At 41.5% G+C, this 25476-nt stretch overlaps 1 protein-coding gene across 2 annotated transcripts in view; it reads right to left on the bottom strand.

The window, feature by feature from the left end:
* Positions 1-3158: 3158 nt before the first annotated feature.
* The window catches only part of LOC126354561 (uncharacterized), a 103119-nt gene continuing 80801 nt past the window's right edge, over positions 3159-25476 (bottom strand). The window contains exons 4-6 of one of the 2 annotated variants that reach the window (XR_007565350.1): positions 12163-12345; positions 4102-7100; positions 3159-4038 (exon numbers count right to left, since the gene is read on the bottom strand). Coding sequence is in view for 1 of the 2 variants with exons in the window: in XM_050004304.1 (XP_049860261.1) it covers positions 6873-7100; positions 12163-12345 (411 nt within the window). In the remaining variant the exon portion in view is untranslated. Of the gene's footprint in view, positions 7101-12162; positions 12346-25476 lie in introns of both variants that reach the window. The other variant, XM_050004304.1, reaches the window with a different exon arrangement.

The raw sequence follows: 25476 nt of genomic DNA, 5'->3' as shown, positions 1-25476 counted from the left end.
AAGGTATCAGATAGATTGTATACTGGTACGACAGAGATTTAGGAACCAGGTTTAAAATTGTAAGACATATCCAGGGGCAGATGTAGACTCTGACCACAATCTTTTGGTTTTGAACTGTAAATTAAAACTGAAGAAACCGCAAAAAGGTGGGAATTTAAGGAGATGGGACCTGCATAAACTGACTAACCAAAATGTTGCACAGAGTTTCAGAGAGAGCATAAGGGAACAATTAACAAGAATGGGGTAACGATATACAATAGAAGAAGAATGGGTAGCTTTGAGGGATCAAGTAGTGTAGGCAGCCGAGCATCAAGTAGGTAAAAAGACGAGGGCTAATAGACATCCTTGGATGACAGAAGAAATGTTGAATTTAATTGACGAAAGGAGAAAATATAAAAATGCAGGAAATGAAGAAGGCAAAAAGGAAAACAAACGTCTCAAAAAAGAGATCGACAGGAAGTGCAAAATGGCTAAGCAGGGATGGCTAGCGGACAAATATATGGATATAGAGGCTTATCTCACTAGAGGTAAGATATATACTGCCTACAGGAAAATTAAAGAGACCTTTGGAGAAAAGAGAACGACTTGTATGAATATCAATATCTTAAATGGAAACCAAATTCTAAGCAAAGAAGGGAAAGAAGAAAGGTGGAAGTAATATACGGAGGGTCTATACAAGGGCGATGTACTTGAGGTCAAGGTTACGAAAATGGAAGAGGATGTAGGTGAAGATGAAATGGGAGATATGATACTGCATGAAGAGTTTAGCAGAGCACTGAAAGACATGAGTCGCAACAAAGCACCGGGAGTAGACAACATTCCATTAGAACTACTGACAGCCTTGGGTGAGCCAGTCCTGACAGAACTCTACCATCTGGTGAGCAAAATGTATGAGACAGGAGAAATTCCCTCAGACTTCAAGAAGAATATAATAATTCCAATCCCAAAGAAAGCAGGCGTTGACAGATGAGAAAATTACCGAACTATCAGTTTAATAAGTCACGGCTGCAAAATACTAACGCGAATTCTTTACAGACGAATGGAAAAACTGGTAGATGCCGACGTCGGGAAGATCAGTTTGGATTCCGTAGAAATATGGGAACACGTGAGGCAATACTGACCCTACAACTTATTTTAGAAGCTAGATTAAGGAAAGGCAAACATACGTTTCTAGCATTTGTGGATTTAGAGAAAGCTTTTGACAATGTTGAGTGGAATGCTATCTTTCAAATTCTGAAGGTGACAGGAGTAAAATACAGGGAGCGGAAAGCTATTTACAATTTGTAGAGAAACCAGATGGCAGTTATAAGAGTGGAGGGACAGGAAAGCGAAGCAGTGGTTGGGAAGGGAGTGAGACAGGGTTGTAGCCTCTCTCCGATGTCATTCAATCTGTATATTGAGCAAGCAGTAAAGGAGACAAAAGAAAAATTCGGAGTAGAAATTAAAACCATGGTGTAGAAATAAAAACTGATGACATTGTAATTCTGTCAGAGACAGCAAAGAACTTGGAAGAGCAGTTGAACGGAATGGACAGTGTCTTGAAAGGAGGATATAAGATGAAAATCAACAAAAGCAAACCGAGGATAATGGAATGTAGTCGAATGATGCTGAGGGAATTAGATTAGGAAATGAGACACTAAAAGCAGTGAAGTAGGTTTGCTATTTGGGGAGCAAAATAACTGATGATGGTCGAAGTAGAGAGGATATAAAATGTAGACTGGCAATGGCAAGGAAAGCGTTTCTGAACAAGAGAAATTTGATAACATCGGGTACAGATATGAGTGTCAGGAAGTCGTTTCTGAAAGTGTATCTATAGAGTGTAGCCATGTATGGAAGTGAAACATGAGCGATAACTAGTTTGGACAGGAAGAGAACAGAAGCTTTCGAAATGTGGTGCTACAGAATAATGCTGAAGATTAGATGGGTATATCACATTACTAATGAGGAAGTACTGAATAGGATTGGGGAGAAGAGACGTTTGTGGCATAACTTGACTAGAAGAAGGGATCGGTTGGTAGGACATGTTCTGAGGCATCAAGGGATCACAAATTTAGTATTGGAGGGCAGCGTGGAAGGTAAAAATCATAGAGGGAGACCAAGAAATGAATACACTAAGCAGATTCAGAGGTATGTAGTTTGCAGTAGGTAGTGTGAGATGAAAAAGCTTGCACAGGACAGAGTAGCGTGGAGAGCTGCATCAAACCAGTCTCAGGACTGAAGACCACAACAACAACAATACTGTCCCTTTCAATGCCGTAGATATCGATATAACTAATATTTTACTAGACAAACTTGGGATCTCTCTCTCGAATGGGCGCGTAAAATTCCCGTTTAAAGATAATTTGTTTGTAGCAGGAAACAAACAGGCTCTTTCTTCCGACACTCTTTGTTTAATGACAGATTTGATCATCCTTATTTATTTGGGATGTTTGCAGCTACACACTGTAGAAATGAAATTTAAAATGTTTGCCAAAAAATCGGCAAAAATGCGCCTGACGAGTCTTTCGAGAGGCACACAGTGTATATAAACATATAGCAGGGCCAAGAAGGAATAGTGCGACATAAAATAATGTTGGTAAGCGTGTTTCTATGTCTATAAGATGATGTTTATTAAAATTTCGCGCCATTCACGTAAGAGCGGCGCTGGCAGCGCCACTATGAGCAAACAGATCATGTCTGCTTTAAATGCACACTTTAACGGTAGAGAGCGTCAGTTATCTTTGAGATTGGACTTGGTGAGTAGATGTTAGTGAAGAATGCCTTTAAGGCGACAAAGACGTCATTATCAGCAGATCACTGAGTTTGGCGGAGAATCTGGATGTTCCTGGTGCGATACTGCAGAAGGATTTGCACGGGTGTAGCCTCTGTCCATGATTGTGGTCAGCGGTGGTCACGAGTATGTACGGTTGGAAGAAGACCGGGCTCCAGAGGGCCACCATCGTGTTCGCTATACGGCTCTGGCGCACTGAATAGCATCTGAAACTACAAGTTGAGCAGCAATTGGCACCAGAGTAGCAGAACGGTTAGGAAATGATTACTTCAAGAAGAGCTCCAAGCCAGACGCCCTGTAGAGTGCATTCCATTCACCCCAAACCGCCACATTTGCGACTTCAAATGTGTCTATCATTGGAGGGCATGGTAACTGTTTCTGCCTCGATGCCAATGACGACCGTGTGTTAGTTAGGAGAAAAATTGTTTCAAATGGCTATAAGCACTAAGGGATTTAACATCTGAGGTCATCAGTCCCCTAGGCGTAGAACTACTGAAACCTAATTAATCTAGGGACATGACACACATCCATGCCCGAGGCAGGACTCGAACCTGCGACCGTAGCGGGCGCGGTGTTCCAGACTGAAGTGCCTAGAACCGCTCAGTATCTGCGTACCAGACTCACTGGATGTACATCTAGTGTTATGGTCTGGGGTGCAATTTCGTATGACAACAGGAGCACTCGCGTGATATCTCACGCACCCTGATTGCAGATATGTACGCCAACCTAGTGTTTCGTCCTGTTGTGCTGCCATTTATGAACAGCATTCCATGGGGTGTTTCCGTAGAGGAAAACGCTCTCCCGCATAGCGTTGTTGAACTCCAACATGCTCTACAGAGTGTCGACATGTCTCCTCGGTCTCCTCGACCACCTGACATTTCTCCTTTTGAGCAGATGTGAGACTTCGTCTCAAGACTACCCCAGCATTATTTACGAACATCATTAACCGGGCCCGTATCTCACAAAATGACATCTAGCACGATACATGCACGTTTACATGCTTGAATTTAACATTCTGGCGGCTACGCCGATTATTAATGTACCAACTTTTGATATCTGAAACGGCACTTACATTAACCTGTGATTTTGCAATATTAATGTTTTGCGTATGTCACCTGGGCAAACGTGTTCCCGAAATTTCATTACTATACATTCACTATTTTTTGGTGTTGCGAGTCTTTCAGTCAGTACCACGCTTCCATATTCCTCTCCCTCGGCTTCCCCGTGCCCCTTCATTTAGTGTATGAAGCAATTAATTTCTTAAGTCACTGATTAGTACATTGGTCAGTTTCGCTTCGCTGTGCTAGTGATATTGTTGATATATCATTTACGCTACGTATGAGTTTCGGTTGAAATAAGGACGTATTTTATTTCCTTTACAATTTTTCCAGCGAAAAACTCTCAGAGGTTCTTCATGGATACATTCTGAGTATTTTGTTATCAGGGTTGCATCATCTCTGATGGCTCGTTACAGACTAGTGGCGGGGATTAGTAGAAAGGTGAGGTTTGTGACAATGTTCACACGCAAGTGAAGTTTTAATGGCAATTTAAAAGAGTTCAGGCTGCAGGATATCAAAGCAAAATTCGAAGCTTAGCATGTCTTCGTAAACGTATGCAATTATTACTCTGATTCAAGCTCGCAGTTCCTGTAAGTCTATCACCAGGGGTCAGGAAGACAAACAGCTACAGAACAAAAATGTGTATGCATTTGTCAGTGTTCGTAGTGGACACTGATTGCTGATAGTGTAGATCAATGTTGTAGTTGTCTTAGAGTTTCACTTATATGTCCAATCAGGCGGTAAGAAATACGTTCACCCTGCGATATAGTCGACAGTATCAGCTCCTACCATATTTCTTGACTGCAATAATTAGTATTTAACATGTGCAAAAATATTATAAGTAGTGTAAGCCCTTTTTTCATCACACTATTACAAGCGTTGTCTTTTCTAATTGTATAGGATGATTAGGAGTCAGAAAGACAACTTCTGTCAGTGCTTGAGTGAAGAATAGCAGTAGTTCTGAAAAAGGAGGTAAGTGAACAGACAGCGTGCTAATATAGCCAAAATGTATCGTTACTGGGCAAACAGCGCCCGAACTTCATGTGGAAGTTATGGAGTATCATTATCCACTAAGATGTGAGATGACGTCTGTGGTGAGGAGAGGTTTATGCACTAGAATACAACACAGATGGTCTAACTAATTGTTCTGTATGTCGGGCTCGGACTAACACAGAGTGCCGTAAAGTATATCGTTCATGAAAGATAAGACTAAGGTTGTAACGCCTCAACTTAATCTCGGATGATAAATAAAACATTGTTGTCAGAAAAGCTTCACGTTCTGCATAGTTCAACATATGAAAACAGGAAAAAGCCAAAAATCGAACATATTAAACTATTTCTGAGGACAATAAAGCTAGTAGGAGCTCATGAACATATTCCCTGTCCTTTGCAGATGCCGTTGAGGTTACACCATACAGACTTTGAGTGTCTGATGTCCTATGAGGCTACAGTTTCTAGCTTGGTGTATGCATTGTGATCGCCTATGCTCGTCTGCAGTAGAGTTCCGCAGTTGTGTTGCTGTTCTCGTTGGGAGACTTCTGTATTGCAGTCTTAATTCCTTATGTTAGTCGGCAAGTTGTATAGAACAGGTGTGTCTATGCAATACTGGCTTATTAGAATATTTTTTAAGTTGAGGTTTTAGGGCAGCAAGGTGTTTGACTTTGGACTGTGGGATGTTGATCAGAACGGATAGCCACAGGTTGGGAAATTTCTTGATTGTCCCCGCAACTAATTTTATTGATTGGTGGAACTGGACGACAACAATATCGGAGTAGTGGCTATTTACCCAAACAGGGGCACAATACTCACCAGCGGAATAAAACAGAAGGAATGCTACTGGTTCTGAAGGTGTTGGCAACAGATTCCTTAAGTGTATAGAATACAGCGGGCGGTGGAGGGGGGGGGGGGGGGAGGCTATTTACAGTTTGCACAGAAAGAAGACTATAATATTATGTGTCTTAGCACGTGGAAAAAAGCAGTAGATGAGAAGGAAGTGAGACAGGGCTGTAGCCTACACCCGACGTTATTCAGACGGTCCATTGAGCAAGCAGTAATGAAAAGCAAGGAGAAATTTAGGAACGGAATTAAAGTTCAGAGAGTATTAAATCAGGTGATAATGAGGGAATTGGAATGTGTTTCAGTAATGTATGAGTTTTGCTGTAAGGGGAGCAAAATGGTAGCAGAAGTAGATACGATACTGAAAACTGGTAATACCAAGAAAAGTATTCTTTAAAATGAGGAGTTTGTGAGTCTAATATAAACTTCAGTGTTAGGAATTTTCTGATTTTATTTGTCGTAAGTATAACCCTGTACTGAAGTGAAACGTGGACGGTAAGCAGTTCACACAAGAAAAGAACAGAAGCTACTAAAATGTGGTGTTACAGAAGACTGTTGAAGATCTGACGGGTAAATTGAATAAGTTTGAGGGTGTATCGATTCGAGTTCGAAAAAGACAGACATTTTTGACACACGTTAAAAGAAGAGATCGGTTGATAGGACACATGCTGAGTCGTCACGAGATCTACAATTTGGCAATGAAGGGAAGCGTGAAAGGTAAAAGTTGTAGAGGTAAATAAAGGTTCACATACAGCTCAGATGGATACAGATGATGAGGCTTGCGCCGAAGGTATCATAGACGAGATTTTCGTCAAACCAGCCTTCGGGTCTGAAGACCATGAAACCAACAACAACCATGTCATACTTTTGCAGAGCTGCTGGTAGCCTGTCACGTCATTGTTCTGCGTGTTGCTGGTACTTTGTTTACCAGTTGCTGGTCGTTTGACTGTGTAGAAACCGAAGAGAGAGACAAAAACTTCTATTTCGACAATCCGGCTTCCCAAGGAAACCCCTTCTGAAAGTCGTGCGCTCCATTGAATCACTTATTGCCTTATAATTTGTTATAAAAATGTATTATTAGAAAAAAACAAGATTATTTACAATGAGAATAAGTACATTAATCCGCTCTACAGAATCAGAGAACTGTAATAACTGCCTTAAGAACTTGAAAACTCGCTAGGATTCCAATTGCAAAATTTTAATTCGTGTTACGATGCCCCCAACTGGGATCGATCTGTCCTGTTAACGGAGCTTTCTTCTGCCGACATTGGAGAACTGCCTGCGGACTCTCCGCCCTGCGGAGATCCCACTCGGGGCACCAGCGACTCGATGGGCTCCGTCGTGGTGAAGGAGGAGGCGCTGATGTCCAGACCCAGCTTCGCCGCGATGAACGGCTTCGCCGCCTCCACCAGCTGCTGTTTGCGTTCCGCTGTGTTCTGCGGGAATAGTCAACAGTTATTTTTATAGCGGTGCCCTGACTCACAGCATCGACGTATTAGTGTATTTACAATATGCTACTTACGAAGGTCGTTCAGTAAGTATTGTCCCTCACTTGGCGCTTCACATTTAAGGATTGTTCTGTGCGCCAGTGAAGTTTCGAGCCGTTCTGACAGATGGCAGAGCTGTAGTACGGCGTCAAAATGTCGTCTACATACTACTCACAAGCAGAGTGCTGTTATTTAATACTTGTGTGCAGAAAAGAAACTGTGGTGAACATCCATAAACGTTTGTGTGCAGTGTATGGCCATGCTGCAGTTGATAGGAGTACGGTTGGGCGATGGGTAAAGAAAGTTCCAGCATCAAGAAATGCAGACACATTGTTCCATGATAAGTAACGCCCGGGACGTCCAGTCACAGCCACTGCTCCAGACGTGCTGAATCGTGCGAATGCCATCATTCGTGCCGACCGACGCATCACAACTCGACAATTGGCTCTACAGTTATCGGTCAGCACTGTAAGTGCGTCTACAATGAGCGAAGCTCTCGGATATTCAAAGAGTGGCTCGCGATGGGTTCCACGAATAGTCACAGCGGACCACAAGACTGAAAGAAAGGCCATCTCATCTGAATTGTTGGAGCGTTTTGAGACCGACGGAGAGGCCTTTCTGTTATGCATCGTTACGGGGCACGAAAGCTGGGTGCACCACTTTTCGCAGGAAACAAACAGGCAGGCTATGGGGTGGCATCATCCTCATTCACCACAATGGAAAAAATTCAGAGCAACTTCGTCTGCCGTAAAAGTCATGGTGGCGGTCTTCTGGGATTGTGATGGCGTCATTTTAGTCGATCTGATGCCCAGAGGGTCAATAATTAATTCAGAAGCACATGTGAGGACTCAAGAACCTTTTCCAACGTGTTAGATCGGTCAAGAAGTCAGCAGAAATTTTGCTCCAGCATGATAATGCCCACCCACACATAAGTCTGATATCCCAGGAAAACATCGCCAAATTGGGTTGGATATCACTGTCTCATCCACCCTACAGTCCAGACCAGGCATCCTCGGACAACCTCGGACTTCCATCTCTTTGGGCCGCTTAAAGATTCTCTGCTGGGAGCACAGTTTGTAGATGACGAGAGTGTCAGTCATGCAGTGAAAACATGGTCACGCCTGCGGGACAAGAGTTTTTCCCCATCTGGGAATACATGCTCTTCCATAAACTTGGCGTACGGCCATAGAACGTGGAACAATAGGACGTACATGGACAAGACATGTTGATGTATATTCTCACCAAATTCTGATTCTTAACAATAAATATGTTCTGAGAAAAATTGTGGGGCATTACTTATTGAACGACCCTCGTATTTTACATTCATCTCGAGAAAATTATCGAGTTTACTCTGTTACACTCAAAAATAGATATTCAAACATCCACGAGGCTTTCATATTTTTGTCTGGGACGAATTGTTCCATAAATAGATTTAAAATTAGCTCCAGTCCCTCAGGTACGACCAACATCTTTGGGAGATTTCCCTTGCTTACAACTCAAATACCGGAACTGTAAATGCTCCCCCAAAAACATCATAAAATTTCGGTATCGATCACTGCGTTAGAATCTGGAACCATTCTATCTACATCTACATCACACTCCGCAAGCCACCTAACGGTGTGTGGCGGAGTGTGCTTTGGGTACCACCAGCTGACCCCCCCCCCCCCCCCCCCCCCTTCCTGTTCCAAGTGTCAATGGCGTGTGTAAAGAATGAGTATCTGTAAGCATCTGTATTAGTTTTGATTTCTCGAACTTTCTCGAAGTGGTCATTTTGCGAGATGTATGTGGAAGGAAGCAATATGTCGTCCGACTAACCCAGAAAGCTTTATCTGCAAATTTAAATACCGAACCACCCTAAGATGCACATCACCTCTCTTCTAACGTCTGCCAACGGAGTTTGCTGAGCATCTCTGTAACGCTGTCGCACCGATTAAACGATCCAGTGACGAAACGCATCGCTGTTCGTTGGATCTCCTCTATCTCTTGTATCAGCCCTGCCTGCTAAGTAACCTGTACTAATGAACTGAACGCAAGGATCAGTCGAACAAGCTCCTTACAAAGCACTTCCTTTCTTGCATAAGTTGTACATTTTCTTATGATTCTTCCTATGAATCTCAGTCTGGCATCTGCGTCTCATACTGTTTGTTTTATGTGCTCATTCCTCTTACTTTTGTTCTGAATAGTTACACCTGGATATTTTACGGAAGATACTGCTCCCAGCAGTTTATCTACAATACTGCAGTTGCACAATAATGATTTTTGTTTCTATGTGTGCGCCTTATGTTAAATTTATTCACGTTCACTGTCAACTGGCAGAGGCCCCACAATACATCAATGCTCAGCAGGTCATTCTGCAAATCGATGTGTGCTCTGGCGTTACTACTTTGTTACGTGATACGCGAAGAGTCTTATACAGCATCTGACGCATTCTTATCTGCAATTATATACACCACTGGCCATTAAAATTGCTACACCAAGAAGAACTGCACGTGATAAACGGGTATTAATTGGACAAATATATTATACTAGACATGTGATTACATTTTCACCCAATTTGGGTGCATAGACCCTGAGAAATCAGTACCCAGAACAACCGCCTCTGGCCGTATTAACGACCTTGATACGCCTGGGCATTGAGTCAAACAGAGCTTGGATGGCGTGTACAAGTACAGCTGCCCATGCAGCTTCAACGTGATGCCACAGTTCAACAAGAGTATTGACTGGCGTATTGTGAAGAGCCAGTTTTCAATTGTTGAGAGATCTGGAGAATGTGCTGGGCAGGGCAGCAGTCGAACGTTTCCTGTATCCAGAAAGGCCAGTACAGAACCTGCAACATGTGGTCGTGCATTATCCTACTGAAATGTAGGGTTTCGCAGGGATCAAATGAAGGGTAGAGCCAAAGGGCTTTAACACATCTGAAATGTAACGTCCACTGTTCAAAGTGCCGTCAATGCGAACAAGAAGTGATCGAGATGTGTAACCAATGGCATCCTATACCATCACACCGGGTGATACGCCAGTATGGCAATGACGAATACACGCTTTCAATATGCGTTCACCGCGATGTCTCCAAACACGGATACGACCATTATGATGCTGTAAACAGAACCTGGATTCATCCGATAAATGACGTTTTGCCATTCGTGCACCCAGGTTCGTCGTTGAGTACACCATCGAAGACGCTCCGGTCTGTGATGTAGTGTCAAGGGTAACCGCAGCTATGGCCTCCACGCTGATAGCCCTTGCTGCTGCAAACGTCATCGAACTGTTCGTGCAGATGGTTGTTGTCTTGCAAACGTCCCCATCTGTTGACTCAGAGATGGAGACATGGCTGCACGATCCGTTACAGCCATGTGAATAAGGTGCCTGTCATCTCGACTGCTAGTAATACGAGGCCGTTGGGATCCAGCACGGCATTCCGTATTACCCTCCTGAACCCACCGATTCCATATTCTGCTAACAGTCATTGGATCTCGAACAACGCGAGCAGTAATGTCGCCATACGATAAACCGCAATCGCGATAGGATTACGACCACTATCAAAGTCGGAAACGTGATGGTATGCATTTCTCCTCCTTACACGAGGCATCACAACAACGTTTCACCTAGTAACGCCGGTCAACTGCTGTTTGTGTATGAGAAATCGGTTGGAAACTTTCCTCATATCAGCACATTCTAGGTGTCGCCTCCGGCGCCAACCTTGTGTGAATACTCTGAAAAGCTAATCATTTGCATATCACAGCACCTTCTTCTGTCGGTTAAATTTCGCGTCTGTAGCACGTCATCTTCGTGGTGTAGCAGTTTTAATGGCCAGTAATGTACATTGTAAACAGTAACGGTCTTATCATACTTCCTTGGGCTACTCCGGAAATTATCTTGACATCTGTCGGCTTTGTTCCATTAAGGGGGATGTGTTGCGTTATGTCCACAAAGAAGTCTTGAATACAATCGCAAATCTGGTCCGATACTCGACAGCTGGTTTTTTTCCCACTAACTGGCAGTGTTGGACGTAGACTGCAGTCCCGTTTCTCGTATCATACAGTTGAGATTGTAAGAGCCGCCCGTGTGAAAACGCCGCGTGCTTACAAAAGTAATTCGGGTGAATTGGAGAAATGTAGACTCCCTCACAGAAATTTTAAATGGGAAATAAGCGTTAACAAGGATATCCAAGTGCATAAAAGTCACAAAAGAACCCTGATAAACTAGATTCATGGGTGTACTTGAAAAAAAGAAGGTGATCAGTCAATTTTTAGTGCTAATGAAGAAGTGTGTGCGTTTCTTCGGTATCTCACAAAGTAAATTGTTTCATCTTTTTTGTCCTTAAACTTTCTTTGTTGGTTACTCTGAAATTTGTATTAAAATTTATTTATTCTAAGATCTATTTTACAGTTATGGATAAGGTTTCTGAACAATTATAGTCCCCCAGCAGTTGTCATCAATCCATAATTATTGCATAATAAATAAATGGTCAACTCTACTATCAGGTGGGATAAAATTGAAAAAAAAAAAAAAACAACCATGATCTGTTGGAGGAAAAGGCAATAAAAGCATGGGGACCATCCGACCGCCGTGTCATCCTCAGTTGAGGATGCGGATAGGGCGGGCGTGTGGTCAGCACACCGCTCTCCCGGTCGTTATGGTGTTTCTCTTTGACCGCAGCCGCTACTATTCAGAAAAAGATAATAACGACCAAAAACTTTATTAGTGAAGTTCACCACCTTTGCTCTGAAGGAAAAAGAAATAATTTTATTGGTATAAGAACTATTTCATTTTAAAGCCCAAAGTCGGTCAACTTCACCCCATTTGACGCTACGTACGACAGAAGAATTACATCGACTTTCTAAGGAGGGTATGCACAATGAAACACTCTAAACTGCATCCCTAAACGAATAAAGTATTTCGCGAAAAGAATAGCTAGGTTATGTCAAGTATTACCATTTACGGCCGTCAACATCAGCTAGTCCACCCGGTCACAACTGTAGTAGTAAATCTCTTAAAATTTGCAACTTACCAGGAAGACGCTACCGATAATCTTACTGATGCTGCTGGTGATGCGGTAGCCAATCAGGATCAGGTCCGCAGGGACATCCACTTTCACACGTACACGGTCGAACTGCGGCACTTCTGTCGTGGTGGCGGCCGGTGGTGGTGGTGGTGGTGGTGGTGGCGGCGGCGGCCGCGTGCCCCTGCCGCTCTGCAACACGCAACGTAAATTGCACCAAGTGTACACCCCTAGAAAGGTTTCCCGTAGTCGATGCAAAAGAGCTCTAAGACACCTCACTTAAAAACAAATGGTGATAAATGAAGATGATAACGAGCTGAAGCTAATGAAATAACATACGAAATATCGGCAGAGGTCAACGTTCATTCTGATCAATACGCAAATAATTACTTTAATAAAACTTAACAACACATCGTTGATTTGTCATCACTTTGTGAGTTTCCTGTAGCTTTTACCATTCATCAAAATCATTTACTTGAAACATTAATACGTTAAAAGGTAAACGATTGATACAATTACATGACACCAGTCGCTGAAAAAATACGTCTAAATACGACCATCAGATTTACAAGAGCCAAAGAGAATTATTTGGCAACAGTCAATTTGCTTGAAAAACTAAACAACAATGAACCAAAACATGACGAGTACTGCCCACCACGGGACTGAACGCCACCTGCTGCTGTTACTGTCCTGACGCGCTAAGTAGAAAGAGTGCAGGCAGTGGGTTAGTAAACTTTCACGGCGTAGTAATTGATGATATTCATATCGGATCTCTAGCCGGAACATAACGTCACCTTGACACAATATTTCGGCCGCTACTGAAATCTAGCTATCTGGCAATATTACAATCAGATTCAAATGGTTCAAATGGCTCTGAGCACTATGGGACTTAACATCTACGGTCATCAGTCCCCTAGAACTTAGAAATACTTAAACCTAAGGACATCAGACAACACCCAGTCATCACGAGGCAGAGAAAACCCCTGCCCAGCCGGGAATCGAACCCGGGAACCCGGGTGCGAGAAGCGAGAACGCTACCGCACGACCACGAGCTAAGGACTATAATCAGAGATAAGGGGGTATCCTTCAAGAAAGATTTGGAACCCTGTTTTGATTGACATTAGAAAAACAATGGTCTTTGTTTCGGTCGTCAAAAGGTGCCAACAGTGTTGAGTATCGATTTGTCATTTCTGCGAGTTTTTACCACCAGTGCGCTGTCGTTCTTTGCGTTATATTCGTGCAGACACAGTGGACCCTCACGCGGTGTATAAAGGAGTCACCGCTGTGTGTTTGATTTCAGTTTCGGCGATTTAGTGCCACGGCTTACTCGTCTAACGACAGCGGCCAAGTGGACCGCCGAAATCTTGCGTCAAACTGACGTTATGTTCTAGCTGGAAACGTGATATGAATATCATCAAGTATACAGGGTCACTCCGAGTTGACGTTCCAAACTTTCAGGGATTGTGCGCAAGGGTCATTTTTATCAAGTTGTGGTAAGGGCTCCTGGTCCGGAACGACCGGGGCCAAAGTTCGAAAATCTTTCTGACACCTCTGACAATAGATTTTCATATACCGGTACTGATGTTGATGAGACTGAAAGGCAGGCTACGCCGTGAGATGATAGCAAGAATCAAAACAAGGAAAGCAATATCTTGTAAACATGGTATCAAAAGATACAAGCCTGAAGAGCTATGGACACTTGTTCAGTGGAAGAGATTTGTTTCCCAGTATCGAAGATATTCTTAAGGTACGAATTTTAGACCACATACTACAGTCTCTGAAGGTTGTCTGCCATACAATCTTAGCAAAAAATGTGCTGGTATCTGCATTCCACTGTCAGAAATATCAGAAAGATTTCCACTTACATCTTTAGCTTCTGGAATGAGGTACTTTACCTTACACTGTAATTTATAATAGTCATGGAATTACCCACTATATGTGGAGCACTGTCAAGCGCGGAATCATTCAAGTAACGTCCGGGAGCCCCCTATCTGAGCAAGGTTTTTTTTTACCTCACGCTGGTTCTGCGACTTGCGGATCGATAATGATGAAATGATGCTAACAACCCAGCACCCAGTCGCTCAGCGAATAATGTCTTCCAACCACCCAGAAACCGGACCGAGCCTCCTATTGTGTTCAATAATCATTTCTGCAACAATCTCATTATGATTAAATCTACAGGTAACAAATCTAGCAGCACACTTCTGTGTTGCTTTGATGTCTTCCTTTCCTCTGATGAAGTAAGGATACTGTACACACTAACACAACTATATTGTTCTACGGCATTTGCTGTCTCCTTTGCAGATCAACCAAACTTTTCTAAAATCAGTGCAATAAACCGAAGGCGCTCACTCGCCTCCGAGCTACTGTCCTTACACGCTCATCCCATTTCATACCACTTTACAGCTTTTGTCGAGATACTTAATCGTGTGACTATGTCAAGGATATCAGTCAGCCGTGTTGATTATTTTGCTACAGAGGCCGATTAGAATTGGGGAAATCCGCGGACGCCAATCGCTTTGATGAAGGGCAGATTTTTATGGCCCGCCAACTGCGAACTAACATTTAGGAGACGATGAAGCTGATCTGATATTCGAGTGCTGCTGTCGTGGGAATCTGTGGAAAGTGGTTGTAGAACGAAGAAACGAGGCGTAGGCCACAAGTTGTTCGACGTCCATGTCTTATCACAGAATGAGGAGATCCAAGGCTGACGAAAGAGTACAATGCAGGAGCTGTCACAAGTGTTTCGGAGCACACTGCCCTGCGCACACGTTGTACAACAAGGGGCTCCAAAGTAGGTGATGGCTACGTGATGCCATGTTGCTCAAACAACATCGACAGTCTCGACTGCAGTTGGTACAGGATCATCGAGATTGAACTGTAGAGCAATAGAAACTAGCATTTAAGGCTCTAGGAACAATGAAACTAGCTCCCAGGCATTGTTTAAGTAACTGAAAAAGGAAATGTTGCTGAGGTATGACGTAAGAGGTGGAGTGAGATGCATACTTTTTTCAATTTATAAATATTGTCAGTTGCCGCAGCGATCCTCAAAGGTAAGCTATAGTGGACTGTATTCAGATGCCTTTTAGAACTATTTTCTTTAGTAACTATAGTATTAATTAACGCAGATAAGCCACTTAGTGGACATTAGGCTTGTGGCAATAATGGGCACAGAACTAAGTGTTTCAGGTTGACAATAATACTAGAATTTGGGGAGCCTTAAGGAGTGAGTGCACCTGTATAAATCAGCTGTAGGCAGGTGACCACACGGTTAACATGTAAGTTACACCGCTTGGATGTAATTATCTTAATGAATAGTGTGTCTCCATGTAGTGCTGAGTGGAGTGTTCATATGGGGACGTAATTCACGTTAAATTATTTAGCGAACGTTTCAATTGTAACGCGACAGAACTGTGTGGCATGTGACATTGCAGGCATCACATTATTATATTACTTATTAAAAGCTTACAGCTTTTATTCAAATAATAAAAGCTGTTGTAATCTCTCTTTTGCAATTTGATTTCTGATTCATTAATTTTGAAAGCCTTACATCTACATGCACACTCAGCAAATCACAACAGGATGCATGGCGGACTGTGTTTTGTACTATTAGATTTCCTTTCGTGCTCCACTCACAAATAGAACGGGGGGAAAAATGACTACCTATATGTCTCCATACGAACCCTGATTTCTCTCATCTTCTCTTCGTGGTACTTGTGCGAAATGTATGTTGACAGCAGTACGATCGTTCTGCAATCAGCTTCAAATGCCTGTTTTCTAAATGATCTCAGTAGTGTTCCACAAAATGTACGTCGTCTTCTCTCCCAGGTATCCACTTGAGTTCATGTCGCATTTCTGTAACAATCTCAAAAATGATTGAATCTACCTGTAACAAAACTAGCAGCACACTTCTTCATTGCTTTGATGTCAAATGGCTCAGGACGGCATTTAGCTACAAGCGCTTTCAGTGCTTGCTCTGGTCACTGAGGTTTAATGATACTTCAACGACAAAAGAGCGACTTACAATTGACAAAACTACTGCCAACTACGATCTCCACTCTGCATTTTTGAACAATTACAGAAATAACTACAGCTCATGAGAGTTCACAACCATAGACGATATTCTTGTTCTATTTTGTGGACATTGTGGCTTTGTGTAGTGCATCCCCAATAAGTCTGCCAATCATGGTTTGAAGTTGTACGCATTGTGCGATAGCAAGGCATTTTACACTTGTAACTTCGATGTATACTGTGGCAGACAGAACCCTGGACATTATCTTGAATCTAACAAACCTATGGATATTGTGATGAGATTAGCTGAATCAATCAAGGGTGCTCACATGAATGCAATATGGAAAGCTACTATAACAGTTACCCTTTAGGGCAGTATCTTCTACAAAATGGTTGACCTTCATAGGGACACTGGCAAAACATCCGGAAGAATTTCCTTCTTATTCTTTTTCAAACAAGTTTCGAGAAGCTGGTAACTGTCTTTGTGGATTTCAAGATAACTTCTGCCTTGTCTCGTGCCAAACGGAAAGAAACAAGGCTGTGCTTTTTCTGTCGTCTGTGCATGAAACTGACGCTTCTACAGGGAAGTGTATTGTAAATGCGGACTGCAATGGAAACAAAGGTGGCGTGGAAACTGTTGATTAAATGTGTATATCCGACTCCACTCAGAAGAGTGGCATTTGGCCTTGTTTTTCCGATATCTGGATATGACTGGAATTAATTCCCAAGCACTGTTCTTCGCAAATTCGCAGGTAAAAGGTTCAGGACATGAACGTATCCCACAAACCTAGGATTGGTTCTAATGATAAGCCAGATGAAAGGGTTCAACTCTTTACTTTACCCGAGGGACATCCAAGGATTTCTGTCACCCTATTTACCAACCCCTGTAAGTGACGAAGAGGTTGTAGGTTGTTACAAGGTGTGGAAAGTGCTATCTTTGCGGTGGTAAAAAAAAATAAAAAAAAAAAAAAAAAAAAAAAAAAAAACGAAACTACTGTGAGTTGCTACAGTTGCAAAAGATTTGTTTGCAAGCAACACAATCACAACATTGTGAATTGTAATTACTGCAGAGCTTCTCCAGAGAAACCAAGTGTGTGATTCTTGATATTGTTCAAGGTATTTTTTCTTAATTGCATATCTTGTTCCTTATTATGACTACATAGTATTTCATTATTTCATTTTCTCTTCACTATACACTGTTGTAAGACTTTCATTAATGGTCTGTAATAGCACTGAAATCTATGGTTATAACTATCTTAGTTGTAGCTCAAAACCACTTTTATAAACTCTACCAGAGAACTAAAAAATTATCAGTTAATTGGTATTTTATGTTAGGTGGCACTGAGTGCTGCATTCGCTTGCTGGGATAATTATCTTCAGCGCGCCTGCAGGGTTAATCTGACCTGATAAGGATTCCGAAGGCTTTAGCAGTGCTATATTGTTCTACATGCTGTCTCTTTTGCAGATGAACCACACTTTCCTAAATCTCGTTCAGTAAACCAAGCCGACCATTCACCTTCACTATTACTTTCTGTATAAACTCATTCCATTTCGTATTACTTTACAGCGTTTCTCCTAGATATTTGATAGAAGGGGCTGTGTCATGCAGCAAACTACTAATGCTCTGTTCCAAATTTATGGGATCGTTTCACCTACTCATCTCCAGTTACTTTAAATTCTACCATTTTTAAAGCAAGCTGTCATTCATCCCACCAACTAGAAATTTTGTCTAGGTCAGCCTGTACCCTCAGACAGACACTCAATGACACCTTTTCCTGTACACTACATCATCATCAGCAAATAGCCACAGATTGGTGCTTAACATGTCCTTCAGATAATTAGAAACGTAACAGCGTAACATCAAGGAACTCGCACCTATGATCTTAGTGCAGCTTCTGCAAAGGAATACCTATAGAAGACACTAGGCGAGCGGGCAGTTGGAAACTGTGTGTTCTGCCTTTATTTGGCAGAGGACTACTAGGCCCCTCGCATGTTCTGCAGTACAGATTCCCAACAGTGTATGCAACCTCTAGTAATACAGGTAACAATACACAGGACGTTAGCTGGATTGAACACTACCTATTGTTTCTATTTGGTTGCTACAGTTAATTAGTTACAAAACAGCATTTCCTGTCTTATTGCTCTGGCACACATGGCATCCTGTATAGGGAATTCCTTCTCAGGATAAAAGCTCTCCGGTGAATGAGGCTGTAATTTACTAGCAAGGAGAGTGAACTGTGATTGATTGATATTTTCCCTGTGTGAACTTGTCCTATGAACAACTCTCTACTGCATAACAGTGATTGCTGAGTGTGAAGAAGTGCTAATGACTCTGCATCAGTGTATCTCAGACTGTTTTATGATTAACATTTATGTACACAGTGGCTGGATTACGTGAGTGGTATCTTTAAGAATATTTCATTGTGCAAGGGAACCATGCAACGCAGAAGGAAACAAGGGAAAGCAGGGAGCGGCGAACGAGGCACTTTGTCAGTTAATACAGGCTGTGCAAGCAGTCATGGTGTCAGCACCAGACATCGCATTGGCATGGCATATCAATCTGCAGCGAGTCTTGGTGATGATGGCACACGGATAACGCCATATTTGAGTGTTATGTTTTGCATAGAGTACTTTAATGTATGTAGTGGCTCATAGCACGAACTGTATTCTGTAGTAATTACTGTATTTACAAAGCTTCGAAAAAATTTTTCACATTTTTTAACTTCTAAAAATGGCAAGAGAGGGTGAGAGAAGATATCTTATTAGAACTAGGGAAGGAGCACAAGTTAACTATGGTAGTGACGTTCCCCCAGGTCAGTTACAAGTCACAAATAACGAAGTTAGAATTAACATGTATGAAAATCTAGATTATGTTACAAATGATTGTACCGACAACGAAGGATATGTCATACCTGACCACATAAGATGTGGTAGATTTGAATGAACATGCAGGAGACAAACTATCTGGTGATGAAATTGCAAATTAACTGCATTTGTGTACTGAAATGGATCAATGGTAACAGATGGAAACATCTGCTGGACTGGGAGTCAAACCTTTACCTCCCCATTAACGCGGGCGGTCACCTTAAAGGCCTTTGCCATTCGAGCACACTTCCCATCTGCCCTAAATGCCAGTCTGTTACCCACTGACAGTGTAGTCTCACCTACTCATGAACAGCTCACTGGCCATTTCGGATTACCCCAAGAGATCGGGCTTGATGTGCATCCACAATAAAAGAACTGGTCTTTCCTCGTCACACTTAATTGATAATTGCATATGTGGTTTGTTTAACTGGACATATCAGAAGGAACAGATATCACACACTTAGATAAGTTTAAGCCATCGTGCTGGGTCGGCTTATTATAGTAAAATAATATTTTAGTAAGTGAGTAAAATAATATTTTAGTTAAACTGAGACAAAACTTCATATTAGACATAGCGTTGAACGCACTAATGCAAGCTATGACCTAAATGAACCACAAATTGGAAACAGGGCTAAAAGAACGAAAATATTTTAACAAAAAGTTACAGGATCATCTTAAAGACTAAAATCAGAGTTTAACAAAAGCATAAACAAGTTTAGAGGCGATAGCAGTAAAACAAAAGGATACTAATGAAAACGAAGTTGTCATTACAATAAAAGTTGTTGTATTAAATATACGCACCAGTGCTCACATATTTGTTCGGTGTCTGTGGGACAGTTTATATTGAAACTAGCATTACTAATGTAGAATCAGTTAGTAAAGATAACACAAGTGTAATTGAAACTTGTATTGACGCATTAGACTAAGAAGTCAAAATTTGACACTCCAATTGAGGTATTTGGATCTTGTTATACAAACAATCAACGTTAGTACACAACTATCGATAAAGTTCCCGAGGGATAATGTGGAATTGGCATTACTGATCGGCTGATCGATAATCAGTTGATGAAGACTATATAAATGTAATTGGCATTAGCATTCAAACATTGGACACGAAATTCAATGATGTTATTCAACTCGGTACTATAGATCATCCACTTCAGTATACAGGTTTCGATTCAGTGTCTAAAGAAATACGTAAACTTAATAGTAAGATTTCCAATGTGGAACTATTTTGTAAGGACCACGCGGATGTAATTCATTTTAGTCTGAGAGAAGCCAAGGAGAAAGTGAGGGGAAAATACCAAATTTTTTGTCATTACTGTGGACTAACAGTGGAATTTAAAACCTAAGTGCTCTCATGGTGTGATCGGTAAAAAGGAGAAAGTAAGAACAAATGTAAGTGGTACAGCACATTTAGTTACTGCATGTAAAGTTTACGCTGCGTCTCCAGAAGGAAACGTACAACTCTGACTATGTGTCAGAAATCATGATTCAGATGCATTGGACACAACAGTTGGTTGTGTGTGGACATACAGTAACACAAATGAGAACAGTGGTTACTAGAATTACACACAATGTTGTTGCTTATCATCTGTGAGCAGTAGTAAGGAGGAGTACATACAATGTCATCGAGTTGCAGCAGATGAGGTGTGAGTAAGAATCTCAGAGAGCATGCACTCTTTGCTGCAACTACCAGATTCCCAACTTAATTGACAATATTATTTCATTTTTGTTTCGCATTGCCAGTTCCTCCTCTTCTTAACTTCAGAACTACATATATTATCTTCATTATTCTTCTTTATCAGACGCACGAAAGGAGATGATATAATCTGACAATTCTAAGAAAAGGGGACTAGCGAAATTGAAGTGAGAGTAGTGTAAGATATTGTTTCTCATCCTTATACACTATTACACGATTTCCATGCATGAACATTACATGAATATGACGCAATATTATGGATATGTGATATACTAATATGTGAAGCTATTCTGAAAATAGCAAACTGAATGGATAAATTTTTTTGAAGAAGACTGTTTATCTAGACTAGCTTCTACTCAAAATCAACCAGTGAAAGCATTTCTTATGTAAGAAAACACACATTTACTTTTGTATTAGCAGTAACCAAAATAATCAGTTGACTGAGCTAAATCTGAAACACTTAACACTCAAAACATCTTGTAGATTTTTTTAAAGGTAGGTAGACAAAGGCATTAATAGAACACAACTTGTTAATGAACACACTTAATGTTTGGGCGAATATTTTTCTTTGAATGAAAGAAAGTGGTTAAGATTTTAATCCACGATCATGAAGGCTTTTAAGAAATATGTGACCCAAAAAGCACACAGTATTGTATAAATTCACTGCAGCGGAAGGAACACATTTTGCTGAACAAGGCAAATAGGCATGATGAAGTACCGAAGCGATGAAGTATTAGCAACTTACATCTATGCTAACAGAATGTCTTACTGTATTGTAATAATTATAAAGTGAACGTTGTTTTACGTATGAACAATGGTATTTTGTTATGGTAGGAGTTTATTAGATGCCTTGTGTTTCGCCGACGTGAATTGTGTTGATGTTTGTAGGCAAGGGATGTCCTGCCAATGAGGTTATTGTGGTACTTGGAAGATTTAACAGGCGACAAGCAAGTCGGCGAAAGATACGAGTTATGGTTGTGCAGATAATCTAGGTGGTGTGTAAAAAAAATGGCTCTAAGCACTCTGGGACTTCTCTTCTAAGGTCATCAGTCCCCTAGAACTTAGAACTACTTAAACCTAACTAACATAAGAACATCACACACATCCATGCCCGAGGCAGAATTCCAACCTGCGACCGTAGCGATCGCGCAGCTCCATACTGTAGCGCCTAGAACCGCTCGGCCACTCCGGCCGGCACGATGTTTTGAAAACTGTTCGAAGTGTGTACATAAACAAACACATGATACACAAACATTGCACCAAATTTGTGACAGATATTAAGACAACAAATACATTATAATTTTGGGAAAATAATAATAGATAACAGGAAACACTACAGCACAAAAGAAGGCGCGTGGGGGCCGTGGAGTGAAGAAAATGACATTCTGACTGAATTTCTTGTGTTTCATTAATTCAAGCATACGATCAGAAATAATTTGACCTAAAGATTTATGTCACGTACACTACATACGTATATTGACGAGGGCAGTATTATCCTAATTTTGACACTCACCTGAGCAGGCGTAAGGCTTGTGGTAGTAATCTAAGACAGCGTGACAGCTATCTGAACGTAATAGCGGACTACCCACATTACATCAAGCTTTATGTCTTCCCCAATAGCGACGGCATCTTCCAGCAGAAAAGATGCACGTGCCACAACGTCAAAATTATGCTAAAGTAGTTTGAGGAGCATGATAATGAATTTCTGTTTATTTCTTGGCCACCAGATTAGCCTGATCTGAACCTGACGAAACTTATCTGGGATGCTATTGGGTGACAATTCCGTCCCCACAAGCCATAGGCCCGTAATTCCCTAGAAGTACGTGAGATGTGCATGGACATATCACATCCTAACAAGAACTGTTGTAAAACTTAATAAGTGCAATACCTGTGAGACTCGACTTGAAGGATTATTTTTATAAGAATGTTTATACTCAAATGAGTTTCCTTAAACTGCAAGTAAGTTGTTGGCAGTAAAAGTAACAATGTTTCTCATGCACATAGGGTAACTTCACAAGCATTTTTCAGTGATATAAGGTAAAGATGCCCATTTTTCGATATGTGAAACTTTTCTTGTTAGTGTGTGATATGGTGCCACATATCTTCGGAACCTATTAAGGACTTGTCGAATACAAATCATCCCGAAGTATTTCTGTGTTGAGTTGTGACAGGGGGCCATCAAGCTATTAAGCAGGTGATCATGACAGTTCATCTTGTCTGTGTATGTTCACAGATACAGAATAGTCATATTTCCTAATGTAGAAATTGCTGCCAGAATGAGATTTTTCACTATGCAGAGGTGTGTGTGCTGATATGAAACTTACTGGCAGATTAAAACTGTATGACGGACCGAGACTCAAACTCAGAACTTTTGCCTTTCGCGGGAAAGTGCTCTACGAACTGAGCTACCCAAGCTGTGAGGACGGGGCGTGAGTCCTGCTTGGGTAGCTCAGTTGGTAGGGCATTTGGCCGCGAAAGGCAAAGTTCCCGAGTTCGAGTCTCGGCCCGGCAAACAGTTTTAATCTGCTAGGAAGTTTCTTAGAAACTGCTGTCTTCTACTTTCCTAACATACACATCACTGAAGATTAAATGTGGAGCATCAGCAAAGTTATCAAAATACAGTTGAACAATTCCGATCGTGGTATGATGTGCATAAAGTTGAGTGACGACGCACTACTCTCTCACTTTAACAACACAGATTAACATTCATGTTCCAGGTCACGATCTCGATGTTCCACTATACAACATTTGCTATGTGGGTGAATTACTTTTTCTGAAAGAGGAAGTTGTGGGCAGAATATTCTCGTAACTACATGTGTGACCTGAACAGAGCTTGTACACGGGAGGCCATAGCAGAAGCAACCGAGAGCATGGAGAGACCTGAATTTGATGCAATAATTGTGGAGCTCAGCGATCTGGCCACGCAAATGCTTCTGGGAAACAGTTTTCAGGAGTTCATATCTGCAGAGAGACTTCTGGCTGAAGCTCTTTTCTTCCACTTAATGTCAGACAGAAGTGCACTGTTTTTCAAAACATTTTACCTCGGCCAGGCACCAGGCCATTGCAGAAGTCAGCTGGGCTGAAAATGGATGGAGAAAGCCATTTTTGAGAGATTGCTATAACTGAACTTTTGTGCCTACAGTCGGAAGGTCAGAAAATTCCATGCATTCTCTTGTTAGAAGCTGGGTTGATGTGGAAAGAGCACCAACCTCCCTGACGCCAAGAAGTCGTCCGGTTCTTTTAGTGAGCGGCAAAAACATATATTTTACAGAAACGACTGTCTGGGAAGCTTAACAGCTTTCTTTCAGAAATTAGAAATGTTCGGCCCAGAAAGTTTAGACCACTCCTTAAACTAAGTGAGGACTAGGGTTCCCTGTAGGTAGATATTTTTTGCCAAAACGTGGCTATGCTTACTGTGAGAACGGCGCATCTCTAGTCTGAAGTCTGCTTTTTCTTAGTAGAAGAGAAATTTGGAGGCGCTGATTGGCTCCTCTCAGTAGATGCAACCCTAGTGCTGTACCTGAAACGGCCAGCAGACCAACAGAAGAGTCAAGAGGGTACATTCAATGAGTAGAGCATAGTTCGATAGGTTGGTGCAATGCGGGGGTAGTTTTTATGTGTATTTTTTTCCTAGTTCGGTTTCCATACAGGGGCTTGGTGGAAAGTGGTTATGATTATTAGATTTTGTCTTCAGACCTTTCGCTAGTGGGTGAGACTTGTCTGCATCTTGTAGTGGACTAAGAGCCTGTGGCAATTCCCAACTCTATCGACAGTGGAACTGTATATCATTTTGGACATATTGTGTGTCACGAAGGTGAACTCATTGGCTCGGAGTCGGCCGTTTGGTGTTTGAAATGCCAGAGCGCACCGCCATGCCTGTGAATCAAATCGGTTTTTCCAGACAAGTGAACTGGTGCACCTCACATCGAAATCTGCTGGAAATTCAGAGCTCTGATTGGGAAGTTTCCCACTTTCTGATAATCGGAACTCCAGACCGCGTATTTTGCGTATTCTCGTGGACGCGTCAGAAGATTACGTCTGCCACTGCACACCACACCTCATTCACAGTGAGCCATTTTCTGCTTCCGTCTCAATCATGGTCAAAGGGTAAAGTACTGCTGCACCAGCGTAGAGATGTTAAATGATATTAACAGCTCCCTGTTTCGCAGGTGAACCATCGTTTGTGGTACAGTTCATCTTAGTTGATTCCATTTCAGTAGAGTTGGACCTCGCAATGCATTCAGGTAAATGAAGTCAGATAACGTTGTAAATGAAGTTAATTCATTTAAGAATTTGTATAACTTCCATCATTAAGTGAGCTTTGTCTGTCAAACACCGTTCCTCAACTGATTTGTGTTTGTCATTTCTGTGCAAGATTTATAATCTGATTCTCTGGGAAGTTGTAGTTACTAAAGGTTTTGTAGAACTTTTCATTATTTTGTAAACTTAAGTGAATCACTTTTCTCATTCATACTCCCCCTAATATTCACTGTTTTCATTTGGATGATACGTGAGTAAATCAGCAATTTAAAGTTCAATATCTTAAATTAGTTTATTTTATTATTAACTTGATTTCCAAAAGTCATTACATGCGCAGGGTAACAAAAGTGAAATGAGAAATTCAGTAATTCACATAGAAAACCCATGTGAGTACCAGACTAATTGGAGATTATTTACACGATAATAGTTTTCTTTATTAAAGATAATAACATTTAGCTTCAATCAGATGTATATTTATGAGTAAA

The sequence above is a fragment of the Schistocerca gregaria genome, chromosome 3 (assembly GCF_023897955.1).
Source record: "Schistocerca gregaria isolate iqSchGreg1 chromosome 3, iqSchGreg1.2, whole genome shotgun sequence".
Lineage (NCBI taxonomy): Eukaryota > Metazoa > Arthropoda > Insecta > Orthoptera > Acrididae > Schistocerca > Schistocerca gregaria.
Note: the sequence above shows the minus strand (reverse complement) of the source record. Positions and strands in the feature narration are given on the sequence as shown.